This window comes from Episyrphus balteatus, chromosome 2 (genome assembly GCF_945859705.1).
Source record: "Episyrphus balteatus chromosome 2, idEpiBalt1.1, whole genome shotgun sequence".
Classification (NCBI taxonomy): Eukaryota; Metazoa; Arthropoda; class Insecta; order Diptera; family Syrphidae; genus Episyrphus; species Episyrphus balteatus.
This window is the reverse complement of record NC_079135.1, coordinates 60,636,719-60,656,713: the sequence shown is the minus strand read 5'-3', so window position 1 is coordinate 60,656,713 and position 19,995 is coordinate 60,636,719. Positions and strand designations below refer to the sequence as shown.

The window sequence follows — 19,995 nt, the reverse complement described above, 5'->3', positions numbered from 1 at the left end:
TAGAAAAATGCAAAATCATTAACTTAGTTAGAGGAATAGTCCAAACTACAGCAGAAGGATATCCAATAAATGAAAATCAGGTCATCAGTGAACTGGCTGATGGGGACAGCTATAAGTACTTAGGCATGCTTCAACTGAAGGGGCTGTGCTTGGGGAAAATAAAAGAGCACCTCAAAAAGGAATTCAGCAACAGAATAAAACTAATTTTGAAGACCGATCTGAATGCTGGAAACAAAACAAGAGCAATAAACACGTGGGCCGTACCAGTACTCACGTACTCTTTTGGACTGCTCAAGTGGTCTAACACCGACCTTGACCAGATAGCCATGTCTGTCAGAACGCTTCTATCGAGAGCACAGTCTCATCACCCAAAAAGTGCTATAGAACGAATGACAATACCCCGATCGCAAGGTAGGAGGGGGATGGTAGACATTATAGCACTTCACCACCAACAGAAGATTAATCTAAGGAATTATTTCATGTCCCTCTCATCTGAAGAACTAATAAAAGTCGTCATCGAGGCAGACAACAGCTTTACACCCCTTAACCTAAGTGCAAGCAATTTACCAATGCCAGATAATCTGAAAACAGCTACCGAACAACTTGATTTGTGGAAATCAAAAGCCTTACATGGAATTCACCCGAAAGATCTCGCTGAAAGCCATGTAGATGCTGAACTTTCGAATAGGTGGTTGAAAAAAGGTGAGCTCTATGCAGAAACTGAAGGATTCGTTATTGCCATTCAGGATAAGGTAGTACCAACCAGAAACTATAGGAAATTTGTAATGAGAGAAGACATTGCTAGTGATAGCTGTAGAAGATGTGGCTCTGTGAGGGAGACTATTGATCACGTCATAGCTGGCTGTACCACCCTCTCCAGCTATGACTATACCAACAGGCATAATAATGTTGGAAAAATCCTTCACCAAGACTTAGCATTGCGCTACAAGCTAATATCCAAGTATACACCATACTACAAATATGAACCACCGCCTGTCCTGGAAAATCTGAATGCAGTGCTGTACTGGGATCGAACTATAATCACGGATAGAACTATACTTGCAAATAGGCCTGATATAGTTTTGTTTGACAAAATGGAAAACAACATCGATATATATGATGTAGCGATTCCACTAAACCATAATATTCAAACAACCATCAGTACAAAAATTAACAAGTACACCGAATTGGCGAATGAACTTCAAAAAATGTATGTAGCCAGAAAAGTAAAGATTAATCCGATCGTCATCTCCGCCACAGGATTGATTCCAAAAAGCCTCACACAAACTCTTAAGAAAATAAATATGGAGCATAGTTTGGAGTCGATGCAAAAAGCAGTTTTACTCGCAATATGCAATATAGTAAGAAGATTCCTGCAATAACGCAACACTTTTTATATGATATAATACAACAGAGCCTAGTCCCTTGGCATAGCCCGGGATAGGTATTTTCCAACCTCATAGAGGTTGAGAAATTAAGAAACTCAATAACAATAATAATAATAATAATAATAATAATAATAATAATAATAATAATAATAATAATAATAATAATAATAATAATAATAATAATAATAATAATAATAATAATAATAATAATAATAATAATAATAATAATAATAATAATAATAATAATAATAATAACAATAATAATAATAATAATAATAATAATAATAATAATAATAATAATAATAACAATAATAATAATAATAATAATAATAATAATAATAATAATAATAATAATAATAATAATAATAATAATAATAATAATAATAATAATAATAATAATAATAATAACAATAACAACAATAATAATAATAATAATAATAATAATAATAATAATAATAATAATAATAATAATAATAATAATAATAATAATAATAATAATAATAATAATAATAATAATAATAATAATAATAATAATAATAATAATAATAATAATAATAATAATAATAATAATAATAGGACCGCACCCTAACTCCCGCGCACAAGGCTTGGTACCTGGGCCAAGTGCGAGAAGTCAGCTACAGAACAACAACAATAGTACTACTACCCAGCAATCAAGTGATCAGCAGGCACAAACCATTGCAGCTATCACGCTAGGGAATAACCGACAACGCAGAAAATGGACCACAAATGTTAACGAAACCTTACTGCGAATTTATTATATAGTCACCAAATGTGAAACAGATATGACAGTATACAGATCTAGACTACGAACCTTGTTTATCGCTCAATGTTCAGAATTTAACGTTACTGAACAACGACTATCCGACCAAATACGCGCAATCCGACGTAATAACCTTGTTCCTGAGCTAAGACGAAATGCAATAAAAGCTGAAGTTGAGAACCAGATAGGACCTAACAACTAACACAATATCTCTGATGACACAAATGTGACCGATCAACCAGCTGAAAATGACAGCGATGTAACAGAGACCACGAACGATCCCGAGCCTCAAAGAGGGGACCATGTTACACCAATCTCTCAATTTGAATTTGCGCAACAACAAGCTATTTTCATCGGAACCGACCCCCTCAATCGACCAAACATACCCAAAATCAACACCTCGAAACGAGTCAGCCAGATCATCAGTATCATGAACAACTCAGTTCTACCCCTGGCTTTGGAGGGAGTATCAGATTTACACAGCTACCACACCTTGATTTACTGTGCTGCAGCTACCGTAGCAAGATTGTGTGGCAAGAAACTTACACCAATAACCAGTGTCAGGAGACAAAAACCTCTCCACAACGTAGCACTACAGAGAATCCAAAGTAAGATAGCTGACCTACGAAGTTCGATCGATAGAATCAAAGCCTTTCTGGCAGGTAACCGTGCGAGGAGATTGCTAAACAGAGTTAACGCAATATGCTTCCAACATCGTAACCACTCTAGATATGAATCGAATCATAGCAATGCAAACCTCGTACTGGATACACTGACACAAAAACTATCTGTACAGATCTCAAAACAGAGAAAAATTAAGAATTCTTTAACTAGACGCGATAACAACAAGGCCTTCAATACCAAAGAAAAAGTATTCTACAGAAATCTGAGAAGTCAAAAAAAAAACGACACCGAGCTGCCTGACATTACTGCTGTCGAACGCTTCTGGTCAGACACCTGGGCTACCCCAAAACAACATGACCCAAATACTATCTGGATCAAAGAAGAAAAAGAAAAATTTTGTGGAATGCCAGAGATGATAACTAACACTATTTCAATGAACATCCTTAAAGAAACTCTAGCAAGAGCCCAAAATTGGAAAGCCCCAGGAAGTGATAGAAAACAAAATTTTTGGTACAAACGCTTTGAAATTACGCAACCGAAATTGCTGGACCTCCTTAATCAAGCCCTAAACACACCGACAGATTTCCCAGACTTCCTAGTTAGAGGAACTACATACCTCGTACCGAAAAATAATGGTTTCAATCGAAACCCAGAAAATGGAAGGCCCATCACCTGCCTTTCAACTCTATACAAGCTAATGACAGCATGTGTGAACAGAATAATTTACGACCACTTAAGTATGCACAAAGTGCTATGTGAGGAACAGAAAGGTTGCATCAGAGGTGCTCGAGGATGCAAAGAACAACTTACTGTGGACCAAGTTATTATCGAACAATCTACAAAAAACCAAAGAAATTTATATGTCAGCTATATCGACTACAAGAAGGCATTCGATAGTATACCACATACCTGGCTTATCGAGGTCCTCAAAATATATCACATCCACCCAAAAGTTATTTCCTTCCTTACACATATTATGAGCAAGTGGAAAACATGCATAGAGATGTTTAAGAACGGTACATTACTTAAAACTAAGGAAATCCCCATTAAATCAGGCATATTTAAGGGAGACTACTTCAGTGCCCTATGGTTTTGCATAGCCATTAACCCACTCAGCAACATGCTCAACTCTAGCAAGTACGGGTTCAAAATCAAATCGAATAACTCCGAGTTTAAAATAAACCACCTGTTGTACATGGACGACCTTAAGACCTACGCATCCACAAAAGCCCACTTAAATTATCTTCTGGAAATAGTGAACATGTTTAGCAGAGATTTAAAAATGGAATTTGGATTAAGTAAATGCAAAACTCTGAGTATTGTAAGAGGAAAAATTTCGCCATCAACACAAGATCAAATCTATGGAATAAGAGAGATGCAAGAAAACGAAATCTACACCTACCTAGGAGCAGCCCAAAGCAACAGAATGGACTCGGCGAAAATGAAAAAAGATCTTACTAGCGAGTTCAAAGGACGCATACATAAGGGTGCAAAATCACATTTAAACGGGAAAAATCTCATCAAAGCGATCAACACCTACGCCATACCTGTACTTACTTATAGCTTCGGTGTGATAAAATGGTCCACAACAGATCTCGCAGACCTGCAAAGAAAAATTCGGACTATCCTGACCCAATACAACCTCCACCACCCAAGATCATGCATAGAAAGGATGACGTTGCCGCGAAGAGAAGGAGGAAGAGGCGTCATAGACCTCCAAACCATGCACACCAAGCAAATAACTTCACTCAGACAATACTTCACCGAGCAAAGTTTAAACTCCAACCTGGTCAAAGCAACTATTGGAGCTGACGACAATCTAACACCATTAAACCTAAAGAACCACATTCACACGCAAACACCCACTATAGATGACCGAAGACGTGCATGGGCTGCAAAACCTTTACACGGAAAACACTATTATGCACTTAGGGCCGAAAATGTTGATACAGAAACGTCAAACTTCAGGCAGGAGAATTGTTTTCCGAAACAGAAGGATTTATAATTGCAATACAGGATGGAGTGATTGCTACCCGGAATTATATGAGATGTATAATGAAAGACAATACAGCTGAGGATATTTGTCGTCGATGCGGCAATCCAAATGAAACAATTGAGCATATCATATCGGGATGTACAAGTATGGTACAAACGGACTATCTCAGAAGACATAACAACGTCGCTAAATTGTTCCACCAAAAACTTTGTCAGAACTTTGGGCTTACAGACCAACCCCAGCCTTACTACCGCTATGAACCAGAAGCCGTTCTTGAAAACGACAGAGTCAAAATACTCTACGATCGAACGCTCCGCAATACCAACTACAATGAACATAATCGGCCTGATATAACGGTAGTAGACAAGAGAAACAACACATTTAATGTTAATTTTAAGAGTAAGAGTTTCAAACAAAGTTTTTTTAATGCACAATTTTAATGTACATACATACCTATTTATAATATTGTATTTAATATTTTTTTTTCTTTTTTTAGTTTATAAATTTAGTATTAAGATGTAACGTTAGTATTTAACGAATTAAATAAAAAATAAATAAATAAGCCGTACTGATCGACTTTGCCGTCCCTAATAACCACAATAAAAAGAAGACTTATGATGAAAAAAGAAGGAGATACGAAAATCTAGTGATGAATATAAAAACCCAATGGAATCTACGAAGCGTGCACATTATACCACTTATAATCAGTGCAACAGGGATCGTAGAAAAGAACGTGAGGAAACATCTACGCGAACTCGAAATCAATGAAAATTTCATTGGAAAAGTACAAAAGTCGGTAATACTAGACTCATGTCATATTGTTCGCAAATTTTTGAATTAGAATTATTATATTTTTGTTCGACTTAGGTTTTGAAAATATAATAAATAACCGTAAAAACGAGAAACCGAAATATAATAATAATAATAATTCCGGCGTTTCCACTCAGCCACATTTCTGATCAGCCTCGCCGTCCATCGTTCTCTGCTTACTGCGCACCAACGCTCTTGCCACTTCTGTATGGTCAGCTGCTTAGCATTTTCTGCTGCCGCTTCCACTCTCTTTCCGTTGCTGGCTTTATTTGTTGCCAGTAGGTTAGCTTTGTGTCGAGCCTCAATCCCAAGTACTTCACTGCAGCTGATTACCAAATGTAATCAGTAATCATTAGTGATTAATCAGATAACTTTTCTTGCCACCACTGGCTCCTTGCCACATGCTACACTCCACATAATAACACTGTGTAACAAAAATTAAATTAAATTTTTACCCATTTTTGATTTTTTTATGTATGTTAGGCACTTTTTAAATAACGTTTCGTAATCAGTGCGACTAGCTCTACAAAAAGTGATAGGTCTTCGCTCGCGTATATTTTGAGTGTTACACAGTGTAATTAATTACAATGTTACTACTTTTGTAATTTTATTTTTTAAATTACAATGGAATTACACGGTAATTTAATTGTAATTGTATTTCCCTTGTAATTGGAAAGTAATTCGATTACAATTCAATTTCCCTGTAATGCAATTGAAGATTTGATTACTTAGTAATTCTGGTGGGAGTAAGAGCGTGGTTAAAACGTCTGGGGCAAATTTATTTTCTATCAAGAAGTAGTTATAATTTTTTAAGAGTTACCATAAGATAGTTATATTTAAGGTTAAAGAAAATTTGCTTAACTTTTCTAAAAATGCATTTCACAATTTCAATGACGTCTGGTAGGGTGTATGCCGTGAATACAACGTCTGGGATTTAGATTTTTGTAATCGTGGTATTTTTCCTGATTTTGTGGTATATCATTCTTGTGGTTATACCTCCGACATCAAAAACTAATTTTTTTTTACCATTTTCGGGAACGTCTGGCAAGTGGAATACCGCAAATAAAACGTCTGAGACTGAAGTTTTTGCAATCAAGATATCGCTCTCTATACAGGGTGTCCCACAGTCACCGCCCCAAACGAAAACCATGGATTCCTGAGGTCATTTAAAGTCGAAAAACTTAAGAGGTAATTTTCTCGTTTTCGTCCCGTTTTCGAGTTACCACGGTTTTTATGGTTTTTGTTCTCTTTTCCCTTATCTAGCTTTATCTTTGCCAAACTACGTTTGATTTGAAAAATTTTTTTTAAAACCAATCAAGAATTTATTACAGTTTTAGTTTGTCTCAAAACTTTTTTTTCTGCGGACAACCGTTTCTCCACAATTTTGCATCACACACAATTTTCTTCGTTTTTTAAGTTGTTTTTTTCACTTTCATATCATTTAAGTCAAAAAAACACGTTAATAAGTATTAATTTTTTGTGCTTTTTATTAAAGCCCAGTTTATTTTCATAAAAAAAATAAGTTTTATTTCATAAAAAAGGCTACTGAAATTAATTTAAAAAATAAACAAACTGAGTGAATTAAAAAAAAAATAATTTTTAAATAAAAAATTAATTTAAATGAATTAAAAAATCTGAGCTATTGTGGTTAAGAAAAGAACAAATTTTTAATTCATTTAAATTAATTTTTTATTTAAAAATTATTTTTTTTTTAATTCACTTAGTTTGTTTATTTTTTTAAATTAATTTCAGTAGCCTTTTTTATGAAATAAAACTTATTTTTTTTATGAAAATAAACTGGGCTTTAATAAAAAGCACAAAAAATTAATACTTATTAACGTGTTTTTTTGACTTAAATGATATGAAAGTGAAAAAAACAACTTAAAAAACGAAGAAAATTGTGTGTGATGCAAAATTGTGGAGAAACGGTTGTCCGCAGAAAAAAAAGTTTTGAGACAAACTAAAACTGTAATAAATTCTTGATTGGTTTAAAAAAAAAATTTTCAAATCAAACGTAGTTTGGCAAAGATAAAGCTAGATAAGAGAAAAGAGATTAAAAATCATAAAAACCGTGGTAACTCGAAAACGGGACGAAAACGAGAAAATTACCTCTTAAGTTTTTCGACTTAAAATGACCTCAGGAATCCATGGTTTTCGTTTGAGGCGGTGACTGTGGGACACCCTGTATAACAGGGTGATTCAGGAGTAATGTGCCAAAAAGCTAGAGCGTGTAGGTTAGGGCAAGACAAGAAAAAAATCGTATGGGAAGGGGGGGTCTATTCCCCCTCGTTTAGCGGGGAGGGGCAATTTAAGAAAAAATTGACTTATTTTGGAAAAAAAAATTATTAAAAATCAACGGTTATACTTACAATAACGTGCTACACCTTTTTGTAAAGCCAAAGCCCTAGTCTTTTACAAACATTTTAAACAAAGCCATTTTATGGCATAGTTTTTGAAAAATTAATTTTTAAAATCAAAATTTTGAAAAAAAAATTGAAAAAAAAAATTTCAAAGTAATTTTTTTCAAAATTTCATGTAATTAAGTACTAATTTAGTTTTTAAAATTCGATGCTTTTATTCATTTTTAAACAAAAACAGAAAACCAGATTGAAAAATATCTTGTGATTTTCGAGAAATAAACAAAAAACCAAAACTACTTTTTTCTAAAAAACCTCTTTATTTTTGTTTTTACATGGCTGGGCTTATTGATAAATTAATTTATAAAACATTAACCATTCGTCAACTATTTTTTAAACATTCAGACTTAAGTAAGGATACATTAAAGTGATAGCGTATTGGATTAACCCTGAATTGATCAACTTTTTTTCATTGATAACGCCTGAAAACTTACCTGAGCATTTTTCTTACTATGTCTGGGGTGCTCGCTGCCTATGGATTTTAGCTGTCCAAAATAAGTCAATTTTTTCTTAAATTGCCCCTCCCCGCTAAACGAGGGGGAATAGACCCCCCCTTCCCGTACGATTTTTTTCTTGTCTTGACCTAACCTACACGCTCTAGCTTTTTGGCACATTACTCCTGAATCACCCTGTATAAAAAAAGTGGTTATATACTCCACAACAATAGGGAAAAAATGCACCATAGAATGCCGTGAAATAAACCTGCCAGACTTTCGAATTCTTTAGCAGGAGGCTATTATTTACACTCTAAATATGACCCATTTTCGGATATACATCCACTCCAAAAATCTTCTGTGGGCTCTCGGTCTAAAATTTTACGACCTCAATTTTTTCCTATATGCGTGTCTCTTATTATAGTCGGTAAATGAGGAAAAACCTTTAATTTGTTGTTTTGATAAAAAAAAATGCCTGGACATCAAACTTTCCACCTCCATGATTTTGACTCATAGTACATAGAGTACATAATATATCGAGGGTATAAATATATTCTAAAACTTCTGTTTTGAATGAGGTTTTTGATTTTCTTTTCTCGAAAACCCGGTTTCGATTCGGTTTGAAAAAGTTTATAGGAAGATGAAATAAAATAAACTCACCTAATGGAAAGGTAATAAAATCACACATGCCCAATAACTGACCAAAGCAGATAACTTTGTCTTCTGGTTCTATACCGATTTCGTCCATTTTTTGGATGGCAAAACGGACAGTATCTTCATTGTGCGATGCAACCATGATCCCAATACGCTTAGCATCTTCGTTGTTATCTTTGAGCAACTAGAAATAAATATTGTAACTTGTAATTATTTATTGTCTTTAGAAAAAAAAAATGTTTATTATTTATATAGAAAATCAAAAAAAAAACTTAGCAAGAGCATTTTGTACATATGGGAATCTGAACTTCTTGTTATTTTTTAGTTAAAATTTTTAGTTCAATTTTGTTTGCATTTCGAAATGTTTTACAATATGTATTTAGGAATCTGCAAAGCTTTATGGGCTTGTTTGCAAAAGACTGTGTACAAAAGTTTATAAGTTTATTTTGAGGTCTGGGCTAACGTTGAGATTCTATAAAGGAAACTCATAGGGATTGTCATTTCGTCTTCGTCCATATTCATTCCAGCAGTTCATCTCGGTATTTTATATTGATTTTGGTTTTTCTTATGGTCATTAAAATTAGATATGTTTTCCAGTTTGCACATCTGCAGTATACTTAGCAATTTGACATCATTACCGATTGGTCGTCTGTTATTTTGTTCTCCTTACGTAGCTCGGTAGAAAATATTTGGTAATTTGAGGTTTACCTTCTCGAGGCAGGTAAGTTGAGGCGCCCTTCAGTGTTGCCGAATGAAAAAATAAAAAATCATGGTTTCTAATCATGATTTCAGAAAAAAATCATGATTTGGAAAAAATAAAATAACAACAAAATTTTTTGACGTGTCTCAAGCTTTTGATAAAGTATGGCACAAGGGTCTCAAATTCAAATTAAGACAAGTCCTACCTGAAGGACTCTTTACCATTCTTAGAGAATACCTAGAGAACAAGTTTTCTGCGTTAGACCCGGAAATGATTACTCAGACTTTAGGGAAATAGTGGCTGGAGTACCACAAGGTAGTGTTTTAGGTCTCATTCTGTACCCTCTATTCACACGCGATATACCTCAAACACAAAACACAAAACACAATTGTAGCTACTTTTGCTGACGATACCGCAATACTTGCAGTAGGCAAAACAATTAACACATCAACAAGTAAATTGCAAAATATATTTATTTAATTCGTTAAATACTAACGTTACATTACATCTTAATATTAAATTTATATACTAAAAAAAAACATTAAATACAGTATTATACTATATATTAGGGTGGGTCAAAAAAAATCGAATTTTTTTTTTGAATTGGTACTCCGAAAAATCGATTGCTAGACCCCTCTAGAATATACACACCAAATATGAGCTCTTTATATTAATGGGAAGGTCCTCCGCTTTGCAATTTTCCATTTTTACATCAAGCTTCTACTAAAAAAAAATATTTTTTTATTAATTAACTTTTTAGCAAATTTCTTTTCAGATTCTTGTAGGAAATTGAACGCTCTACAAAAAAGGCCTTATACTCTTTTTTCGTTTATCTAACCGTTGAATAGATATTTGAGGTAAAAAAATTGAGAAAATCTTTAAAAATTCGTTTTTTGGTCTTAATTTTGTAACAAACTGAAAAATTATAATCATCAAACGCGCAAGACATATTCTTGTTGGAAATTGATTGCTCCACAAAAAAGGTCTTGTTAACTTTTTTCATTAATCTAACCATTCTAAAGATATTAGAGGTCAAAGTTAAAAAAAACGCAAAAATAAACTTTAAGGCCTGGCAACCCTATGCCTTGACAGGATATCGCTAGGCAACCCATGTGCAATTTATTTCCTTAGACACTAGCTTTCAGAAAATATAACTCTCAACTGGTATAACGATGAGGGTAGGTCGTCCTATGGCGTCCTATTAGAGGTCTTGTTCAAAGGAAATTAAAAAAAACAACAATTATAACACTGCACAACAAAATTGAGCTTTTTGTATGATGAATTAACCAAACAATACTTTTCCAAAGGTTTTTGGTGTGCTGAACTCGAATCCGAATTCAGAAATATTCTATCAGCTCCCGTTTTTTAAATATTACCGTTAGAATATGCAAAAACACCTGTTTCTGAAGTTATGCTGCAATGTGTGGGAATTTTTTTTGCAACACTTTTTGTGAAGGTTTGTATAAGAATTGCCTTTCTTCTTTAAAAATCTGTTTTAATCTTTGCGATATCTTTTATTATAATCCGAGATATTTTAATTTGAAGTTACTGCAGTTTGAAATAACGTTATTGATAAAATAAGCCAAAACACACGTACTTAAACTTAAGATATCTCAGATAATAAAGCTGATTTCGGAAAGATTCAAACAGATTTTCAAAGAAGAAAAACAGTTCTTATAGAAACCGTTAAAAAATATGCCAAAATAAGGTACCTCACATCAAAGCATGACCTCAAAAACAGCCAAAACACGTTTTTTTCGCAGATTCTAACTGCAATATTTCAAGAACTAAGACTGATAGAATATTTCTGACTTCATATTCGAGTTAAGCACCCCAAAAACTATTGGAAAAGTATAGTTTGGTTTATTCATAATAAAAATAGTCAAATTTTGTTGACCAGAGCTATCAGCCAAAAAACGTGTTTTTGCATTTTCTAATGGCAATATTTCAAAAACTAGAGCTGATAGAATGTTTCTGACTCCGGATTCGAGTTCAGCACACCAAAAACCATTGGAAAAGTATTGTATAGTTTATTCATCCAAAACCTTGTTGTGCAGTGATAATCGATCTCAATTTCGCCAATTTTTTAAGATTAACCCTTGCGTGCTCTTTAGGTGGCCATATAACAAATTGGGCCAATGTTTTTTATAAAATTTTTGTTGTTTAACAAAATTTGACATTTTCTTAAAAATAATTCATAGAAATCCAGGCTGGAAAAGTACTTTCGGAAAAACCATTTGTGAGGCGGTCTATGTGAACTGAGTAGTGTGGTGTCCATATTACACAGCCGTATTCTAGAACTGGTCTCACAAAAGACACATAAAGTAATTTTACGACGTGAGGATCCTGGAACTCACGAGCAAATCGTTTAATAAATCCTAAAATTCAATTTGCTTTTTTTACGATAACATTGTAGTGATCAATGAAAGTCAGTTTTTGGTCAAGAATAATTCCGAGATCGGAAAAGAGGGATAATTTTTCCAGTGGAGATGTGTCCAACAGATGGCCATATCTTATAAAGTTCTTTTTGCGTGTAAAACACATTGTTTTACATTTGTCTAAATTTTATTAAAAACTGTTTTCATTACACCATGAATACAGATCACTTTGAAAATCTAAACAATCTTTTGTTGATGTTATTTTCTTAAAAATTTTTACATCGCACAGTGGTTCCGTACTGCCGTACTAAGCAAAAAGGGCGCATGAGCCAAAAATCCAAAATTGAGTTAAAGGCATATTTGACATCCTGAAACAATACTTCATTTATGTGTTAACTAAAAACAGCGCATTTTCAAATCCAAGTGGCTCAAAATAGTCAATGAAGATGAGCACAACGATTTTACTCCGCTGTATTCCTCAAGAGAAAAATGCATTTATTACTTACTCTAAAAATTAAAAAAAAAAAAATTAGATACACATTTGGGAAGCTTGAACAATATATAATTATTGTGTAAACTAAAAATTATAATTTTCCTACTACAAGTTGCTTAAAATCATTTTTGAAATTGAGCACATTTACAATTCTCAACCTTTTCTCTTGTCAGTGAAATGCATTTATCTCAAAACTACAAAAATGGATATGCGCCCTTTTTGCTTAGCACGGCAGCGTAGTAGGCCATAGGCCGAAATATCGATGTCAATATAATGACGTCATTTTTCGTTATATTTGTTATAAAAAGCCTATTCTTTAAGATAGCATAACAGACATTTTGAGAAAATAACGGAACTTTTCATATCGACCATGAAAAGTTGTCGAAAAAAGTCTGATTTCAATGCTTTATTTTTGGTCCCGAATCAACTTAAACTTTTAAGTGTATTTTTCGGTTAAAATTATTTTTAAAGTTTTTTTTTGTTATGGAACTTAAAGTTGAAGGTATGTACTTTATTTAAAGAGTTTACAATTCTATTTTATTTAAAATTTTCAATAAAAAACAGACTAGAAAAGGACAGGTTCAAATTCCATACTTTTGTTTTTCTTCTCACTTTACCGAAACTTTTAACTATGTTGTCATCAATATAAATACATGATTCATATACATAAATTTTCTCTAGCACGTGTAGTTTCTTAAACAATTGAATCTGTCTGCGAATAAGTGCGACGGGCTACGACTGACTCTTTCACACTCATTGTTTCAACTTTACCCATATTTCTCATATTTATAACTTTTTCAAAAATTTTTTTTTTTTTTTGAGTTTTTATGTTTTCCTTAAGTTTTTGCACATATTTTTATAAAAATATATGATATTAAGCAAGCTTTAAATCTGAAAAAATGTAACATAAAAATTATGACTGAAATTGAAAAAAAACCAAATAAATAATTTAAAAAAATAACTTATCATTTGTTTGTACATTTTGTTATTAAATATATACAAGATTTCTTTATAAAACAATTGTTTTTAACACACATATTCAAGTATATTTTGTTGCTATCCTAACTATAATCCCCTATGGCCGCCCTTCTTAGAAACCGGTACCACTGTGCATCGTCAGCATAGATAAGTATAGATGAGTTTCTCAAAATTGAAGGCAAGTCATAAATATATATTATAAATAACAATGGACCGAGGTGGCTGCCTTGGGGAACACCAGAGTTAATAAAGAATTGATCAACTTGTTCATTTCTGAAATTCACACTATAAGATCTATTTCCTAAATAAGATGAAATCCAAAATAAAAACGATTCGTTAAAACCAAGAGCTCTTAGTTTAAATATAAGTGTTTTGTGACAAAGCTCATCGAATGCTTTGCTAAAATCGGTGAACACAGCATCAACTTATTTATGAACCTCAAAAGCATCGAGGCAAAACGTGGTAAAGTGGAACAAATTAGCTGTTGATTTATTTTGAATAAAACCATGTTGATTGTCACAGATAATGAATCTAGAGTTAAAAGACAAGACTTCACATATAATGGGATGACAGAAAGTTTTGCAATAGGACGATAATTGGCAATTTCATTCTTAGACCCTTTTTGGTGAACTGGTGTTATAAATGGACTTTTCCACAATATAGGAAATGTTGAGAATTTAATAGACACATTGAAAAGAACACAAAGAGGATAGGTTAATTCAGACACACACTTCTTCAAAACACAAGATGGAACACCATCAGGGCCCGGACTGAAACAGTTCTCAAGATCATGAATTTTTTGAGTTATTGAATTTTCTTGAATGCCAAAATTGATGGAACTAAGGTGCGAAAAACTTAAGTTTGGAGAAAATGAATACGAGGGTTCTTGACAACTAGTTAATAAAAATGCGTCTTTAAAGAAATTAGCAAACATATTTGAAATCTCTCGCGAATCATGGCTTGAATTCATATTTAAGCTCATAGAGTTAGGGTATCCGTCAACATTCCGTTTACTACTCACAAAAGACCAAAAGTTTTTAGGGTCATGTTTTAACTCATTTTGAATTTTAAATATATAATTTGTATACAATTCTTTGGAATAGTCAATAAACATAGTTTTCAGTTCAGAATATATCATAAAATCACCATAAGCTCGGGATGCACTATATTTTGCCCAAGCTTTATTTCTTTTATTTTTTAAATTCTTAAGTTCAGAATTAAACCATGGTGCAGTTTTAAGACTTTCAAATGATTTTCGAATCGGAATGGTTTGATAAAAGCAATCAATTAAAATGCTATAGAATTTAAAGCACATCTCGTTAATATTACAATTTAAAAAAGTTTGCTTCCAGTCCACATTACATAATAAGTTTTTTAGTTGATCGAAATTGCATTTTTTGTAATCAAATTTAAGTTTGTTATTTGAATTAAGAGAAACATTATTAATATTAATACTTAGAGATATGTCCAACGCTGGGTGGTGTCGGTCTTCTTCCAACAGTTTAGTATGAGCGGGAATTACAACCATGTCAGTGTATATAGTATTGGAGAAAAAAACTAAGTCCAGAATTTTATCGAAGCGATTTGTTATTCCATTGAATTGGCTGAGTCCGCACGAGGCTAAACCATCGATAATCGAAAATTCACTTGCGGATGAAAGGTTGGAAGGAGAGAAATAGTAGTCACCCAAAATTAAGAGCTCGTCACTTGGTTCCATTTGGTCATATATGTTATCAATGCAGTTAACATAGTTTTCGTAGGTATTACTGTTGGATCTCGGAGAGATATAATGAAAAGATATCCAAATTCCATTTTAATTTTAATGCATATTAATTCATTGTCAGAGGAATCGTAATTATTGACTAATGTGCATATAAAAAAGTTTTTAATTGCTATGAGTACTCCGTACTATGAGTACTGTTTGCAAATCGTTCGAGTGTCTGTCACGCCTGAAGACTGGATAAGATGAATCAAAAAGCTCAGTGTCAAGAAATGTATTATTTAACCAAGTTTAAGTCAGAATAATTATATCATGTGGAAGATTATTGATATTTTTGTAGACCGTGTTGATCTTTGTCCTTAGACCATTAACATTTTGGTAATAAATTAATACCTGTTGAAGCCGCTTTTTTGTGGCATTGTCCTGGTCTGCCGAAAAGAGTTCTGAATTGGTAGGTGGCTTGGTTAGTTTATTCTGAAACTCGTGTACTATAGTTCCAATTGGCCAAAACGATGAAGAATTTAGTAATTGAAGCAAAGAATCTGATACTCTAATTTTAAAAGATGCATATTTAGAGTGGTTACGATGTATCATTTTCTCCACAATCGTATTTGATAGTGATCCCAATTTACTCGTGATAAAGTTTTATATATCAAGGGCATTCGTTGAGGGATGGAGCTTGGAAATAAATAGGGTTTTTTCCCCTCCACAACTCTTAGACCCGATATAATTGGAGATTCGTTCTCATTTATTTCGTTGGTAGTAATTGAATTTAATATTGTATATTTTGGTAATGATGTTGAAGCTTGCGTCTGTTGCGATAAAAGAGAGGATGAAGCTGAATGAGATGAAGATGTATAATAGTCTGTCGGTGTTATTAAGCTAGATGCAGACGTAGGTGCCGAGTTACATCTTAGTATAGAAGTACTATCGTCTGTTGGTGTTAGAGTGGGCAATGTTGGTAGAAGCGATTTAGGAGTTGGCGCATCATAATTAAAGTTAAAAGTCGGATTCGAACTAGGAAGTGCGAAAGGTGTGAATATAAAAGTTGCAGGCTTCTTCGTTATCGGCTTTTCCCCAGATTTTTCATCATCAAGGTCATTATTTTTTCGCTTATGACAATATTTGACTGTGTAACTGAATTATTACTTTTAGCTTTGCTTCTAGTTTGTCTTTGCAGTAATATCGGATAAAAACTTTAGTTGATTTTTTAAATTCTCCAATTGTTTTGTGTTATGCAGAATATCACGAACGATGTTTGTATATGCGAATGGATCGCACTCGTCACAGAAATAGTAAAACGATTTCCTTTTATCAAAAAATTTTATGGTGCCATATGGCACATCAGCATCAATACATTTAACATGAAAAATCTTCCGACAATTCCCACTACACATAATGGAATCTATCATGTAGTCGCAGATTTTTTCGCAAAATCCACAGTTTGCCATACTGCTTCAGTTATTGTTTAATTTATGACTTAATCGAAATTACTTTATAATTTTTAATTTTATCAATTTAGTATTTTTTTAAAATTTATAATTCGTTATTGATCACCCTATGCAGTAGTTATAAGGTTTCTGGGGTTTCTAGGTCACGACAGGTGGCGCTGGGGTAAACGTCAAAACTGATGGATGATGATTTTTTGTTTTTAGACGTAAAACAGCTGATGTAAAGGGCATAACCCACAGAATCCGTTGCGTCCGTTCCGTCGAAGTTTTCAACTGACAGATCGATAAAATACACAGATCGATAAAATACGGACGGATCGGAAGGAGACGGACGGATTCAGATTCAGGACGGAAGAAGTAGCCCAACTTTCTACTTTTTCATCCGTCGTATCCCTTGACATTGGTTGTCAACAATAGATCAGTTTCTGAGTGCACACCGGGGATTTTCAGAACTAAGAACTGAGTTCTTTTCTTCTCCGATCTTATGAATTGTGAACTTTAATTGTATATTTGTGAAGAAAATGTAACATTTAATGATATATCTAATAAATTATATCAATTAAATACAACGGCGTATACAAGGGGGGGGGGGGGGGGTCACGGGGTCATGACCCCCCCCAAGAACTCAGAACTTAAAAAGAGGTGGTTATGTGATACTGAAATCTCTTGAGTGAGATTATTTTCAAAATGTTGAAGTTTTAGAACATGAACGAAAATTAAAAGTAAAAAAAAATTTTGGTATTCAAACTATTTTACCATATTATTTTGGGGATGTGGTCATATTTTTAGCGAACGCTATGCTGGATTAGGATTATTTTGATTCGTTCGATAATATTAGTTGAGCTGTGCTGTAGAGTTTTGTATGGAAACAAAATCCGGATAAGTATTAGGTATATTCAAAGCTTTTTAAAAGAAATTGAATCTGGTAGGTACACAAAAATAATATCTTAAGGGCAAGACACTGCTTACCAGCAAATAAAAGAAGCAGCCATATCTTCTATTTTTTTATATGATGAAGTGAATAAAATATGTTTTAAATAGGGAAGCTTTCTGTGGCCTTGCTGTGTGGAGGTCAATTCTGTTGATAAAATTCGTCATCGGCAAAATGTTAAAGAAGGATATCATTTCTCAAATCTTTTTAGTTTTTTGCAATGTTCCAGTTCAATACATTCGTCTGATAAAATTTGGTGAATTTTGTTTGCTTACAGAATATAACAGTATTTTGTACATACTAAATTTGCTAGATCTGTTGCATTTTTTGAAACAACTATGGATTTGTTAATCATCAATGGCCAGCCAATTATAGAAGCAATGTAAGCAACCTTATCTAAGGCAATTTAAATATTATTATTAAATATCACTTAGGGCTTATTTTTTGAATAGTTAGATAAACCGAAGTTAGATAAGTTAGAGCTTATTCCTATAGTCGGAGAGGCGACCGTCGAGTTACTTAGCTCATAAGGTTAGAGGTTAAAATTGGTGTCAAATGAAAGATAAGTTGATACTGAAAATAAAAAAATAGGGTTGCCACTTCTAAAATGGGAACTTCCATGTGGCAACCCTATTTGAGAGGAAAAATTGTCACATAACTAATACATTCATATCTTTGTTATTTGGCCAGATAAAAGTTTTTTTTTAAATGCCAAACGAAAGTCAAAATATTAAAAAAAAATAATAAAATAATATAAAGAACGTAACCCTACAAATGTGGCAACCCCATTCAAATGAATACAACACTGACAAAAATCTTCTTTGAACAAAACAGTATAACTTTTTATGCACTAGAAAGTTAAACTATACGCCATATTTTAGATAATACTCTCTTCTATCTAAAAAAATGTCGGGTGCCACCTCGCAAGTGCAGACAAGTACTCGGCAACCCTACTCAAATGCTAAAAAACCCAAAAATCACTTGTTTTTTGGCCAAAGTGTATAATACTTGATAGATTTAAAGGCTGTAAAATACATCATGTTTAGCTTAGACTCTCTTCTATCTAAAAAATGTCGGGTGCCACCCCGCAAATGCAGACAAGTACTCGGCAACCCTACTCAAATGCTAAAAAACCCAAAAATCACTTGTTTTTTGGCCAAAGTGTATAATATTTGATAGAGTTAAAGGCTATAAAATACATCATGTATAGCTTAGACTCTCTTCTATCTAAAAAATGTCAGGTGCCACCCCGCAAATGCAGACAAGTGCTCGGCAGCCCTACTCAAATGCTAAAAAACCCAAAAATCACTTGTTTTTTGGCCAAAGTGTATAATATTTGATAGAGTTAAAGGCTATAAAATACATCCTGTATAGCTAAGACTCTCTTCTATCTAAAACATGTCGGGTGCCACCTCGCAAATGCAGACAAGTACTCGGCAACCCTATCCAAATGCTAAAAAACGCAAAAATCACTTGTTTTTTGGCCAACGTGTATAATATTGGATAGAGTTAAAGGCTGTAAAATACATCATGTTTAGCTTAGACTCTCTTCTATCTAAAAAATGTCGGGTGCCACCTCGCAAATGCAGACAAGTACTCGGCAACCCTATCCAAATGCTAAAAAACGCAAAAATCACTTGTTTTTTGGCCAAAGTGTATAATATTTGATAGAGTTAAAGGCTATAAAATACATCATGTATAGCTTAGACTCTCTTCTATCTAAAAAATGTCGGGTGCCACCTCGCAAATGCAGACAAGTACTCGGCAACCCTACTCAAATGCTAAAAAACCCAAAAATCACTTGTTTTTTGGCCAAAGTGTATAATATTTAAGAGTTAAAGGCTATAAAATACATCATGTATAGCTTAGACTCTCTTCTATCTAAAAAATTTCGGTTGTATTCTCTTTGATCCGCTAAATGTTCAGTAGATTGATTTAATTTTAAAAAAAGTTACTTTGCTTTTAAAATGCAGTCACTTAATAAAATAAAAAAAAAAAAAACTAAGCAACTAATCAAGTTGTTTATTGTATTAAAAATTATAAGTGTGCATTTTGTTTTAAATAAATTTTAAGAATTCACATAGTATTAATATAGCCGTGATTATTTTTCGTTATTATTCAAAAAATCAATTTGAAAATGTTTCCATGTTTCTTGTGTGGTGAAAAACATAATGCACGCGATTTTGATAAGATTAAATTTGAGAAATGTGTTTTAATATTAAAAATTCGAAAATCAAAAA

General features: G+C 33.1%; 2 protein-coding genes across 6 annotated transcripts in view; one reads left to right on the top strand and one right to left on the bottom strand.

Moving 5' to 3' along the window:
* The window catches only part of LOC129912126 (proline dehydrogenase 1, mitochondrial), a 246,369-nt gene that overhangs the window by 21,668 nt on the left and 204,706 nt on the right, over nucleotides 1–19,995 (bottom strand). For all 5 annotated transcript variants that reach the window (XM_055990248.1, XM_055990249.1, XM_055990252.1 and 2 more), the window contains one exon: nucleotides 9,111–9,288. In XM_055990248.1, coding sequence (XP_055846223.1) covers nucleotides 9,111–9,288 — 178 coding nt within the window. The remainder of the gene's footprint in view (nucleotides 1–9,110; nucleotides 9,289–19,995) is intronic.
* On the top strand, nucleotides 1,974–5,229 carry LOC129912125 (uncharacterized). The gene is made up of 2 exons (XM_055990247.1): nucleotides 1,974–2,551; nucleotides 2,662–5,229. The coding sequence occupies exons 1-2, from the start codon at nucleotides 2,472–2,474 to the stop codon at nucleotides 4,796–4,798; spliced, it is 2,217 nt and encodes a 738-aa protein (XP_055846222.1). The 5' UTR covers nucleotides 1,974–2,471; the 3' UTR covers nucleotides 4,799–5,229.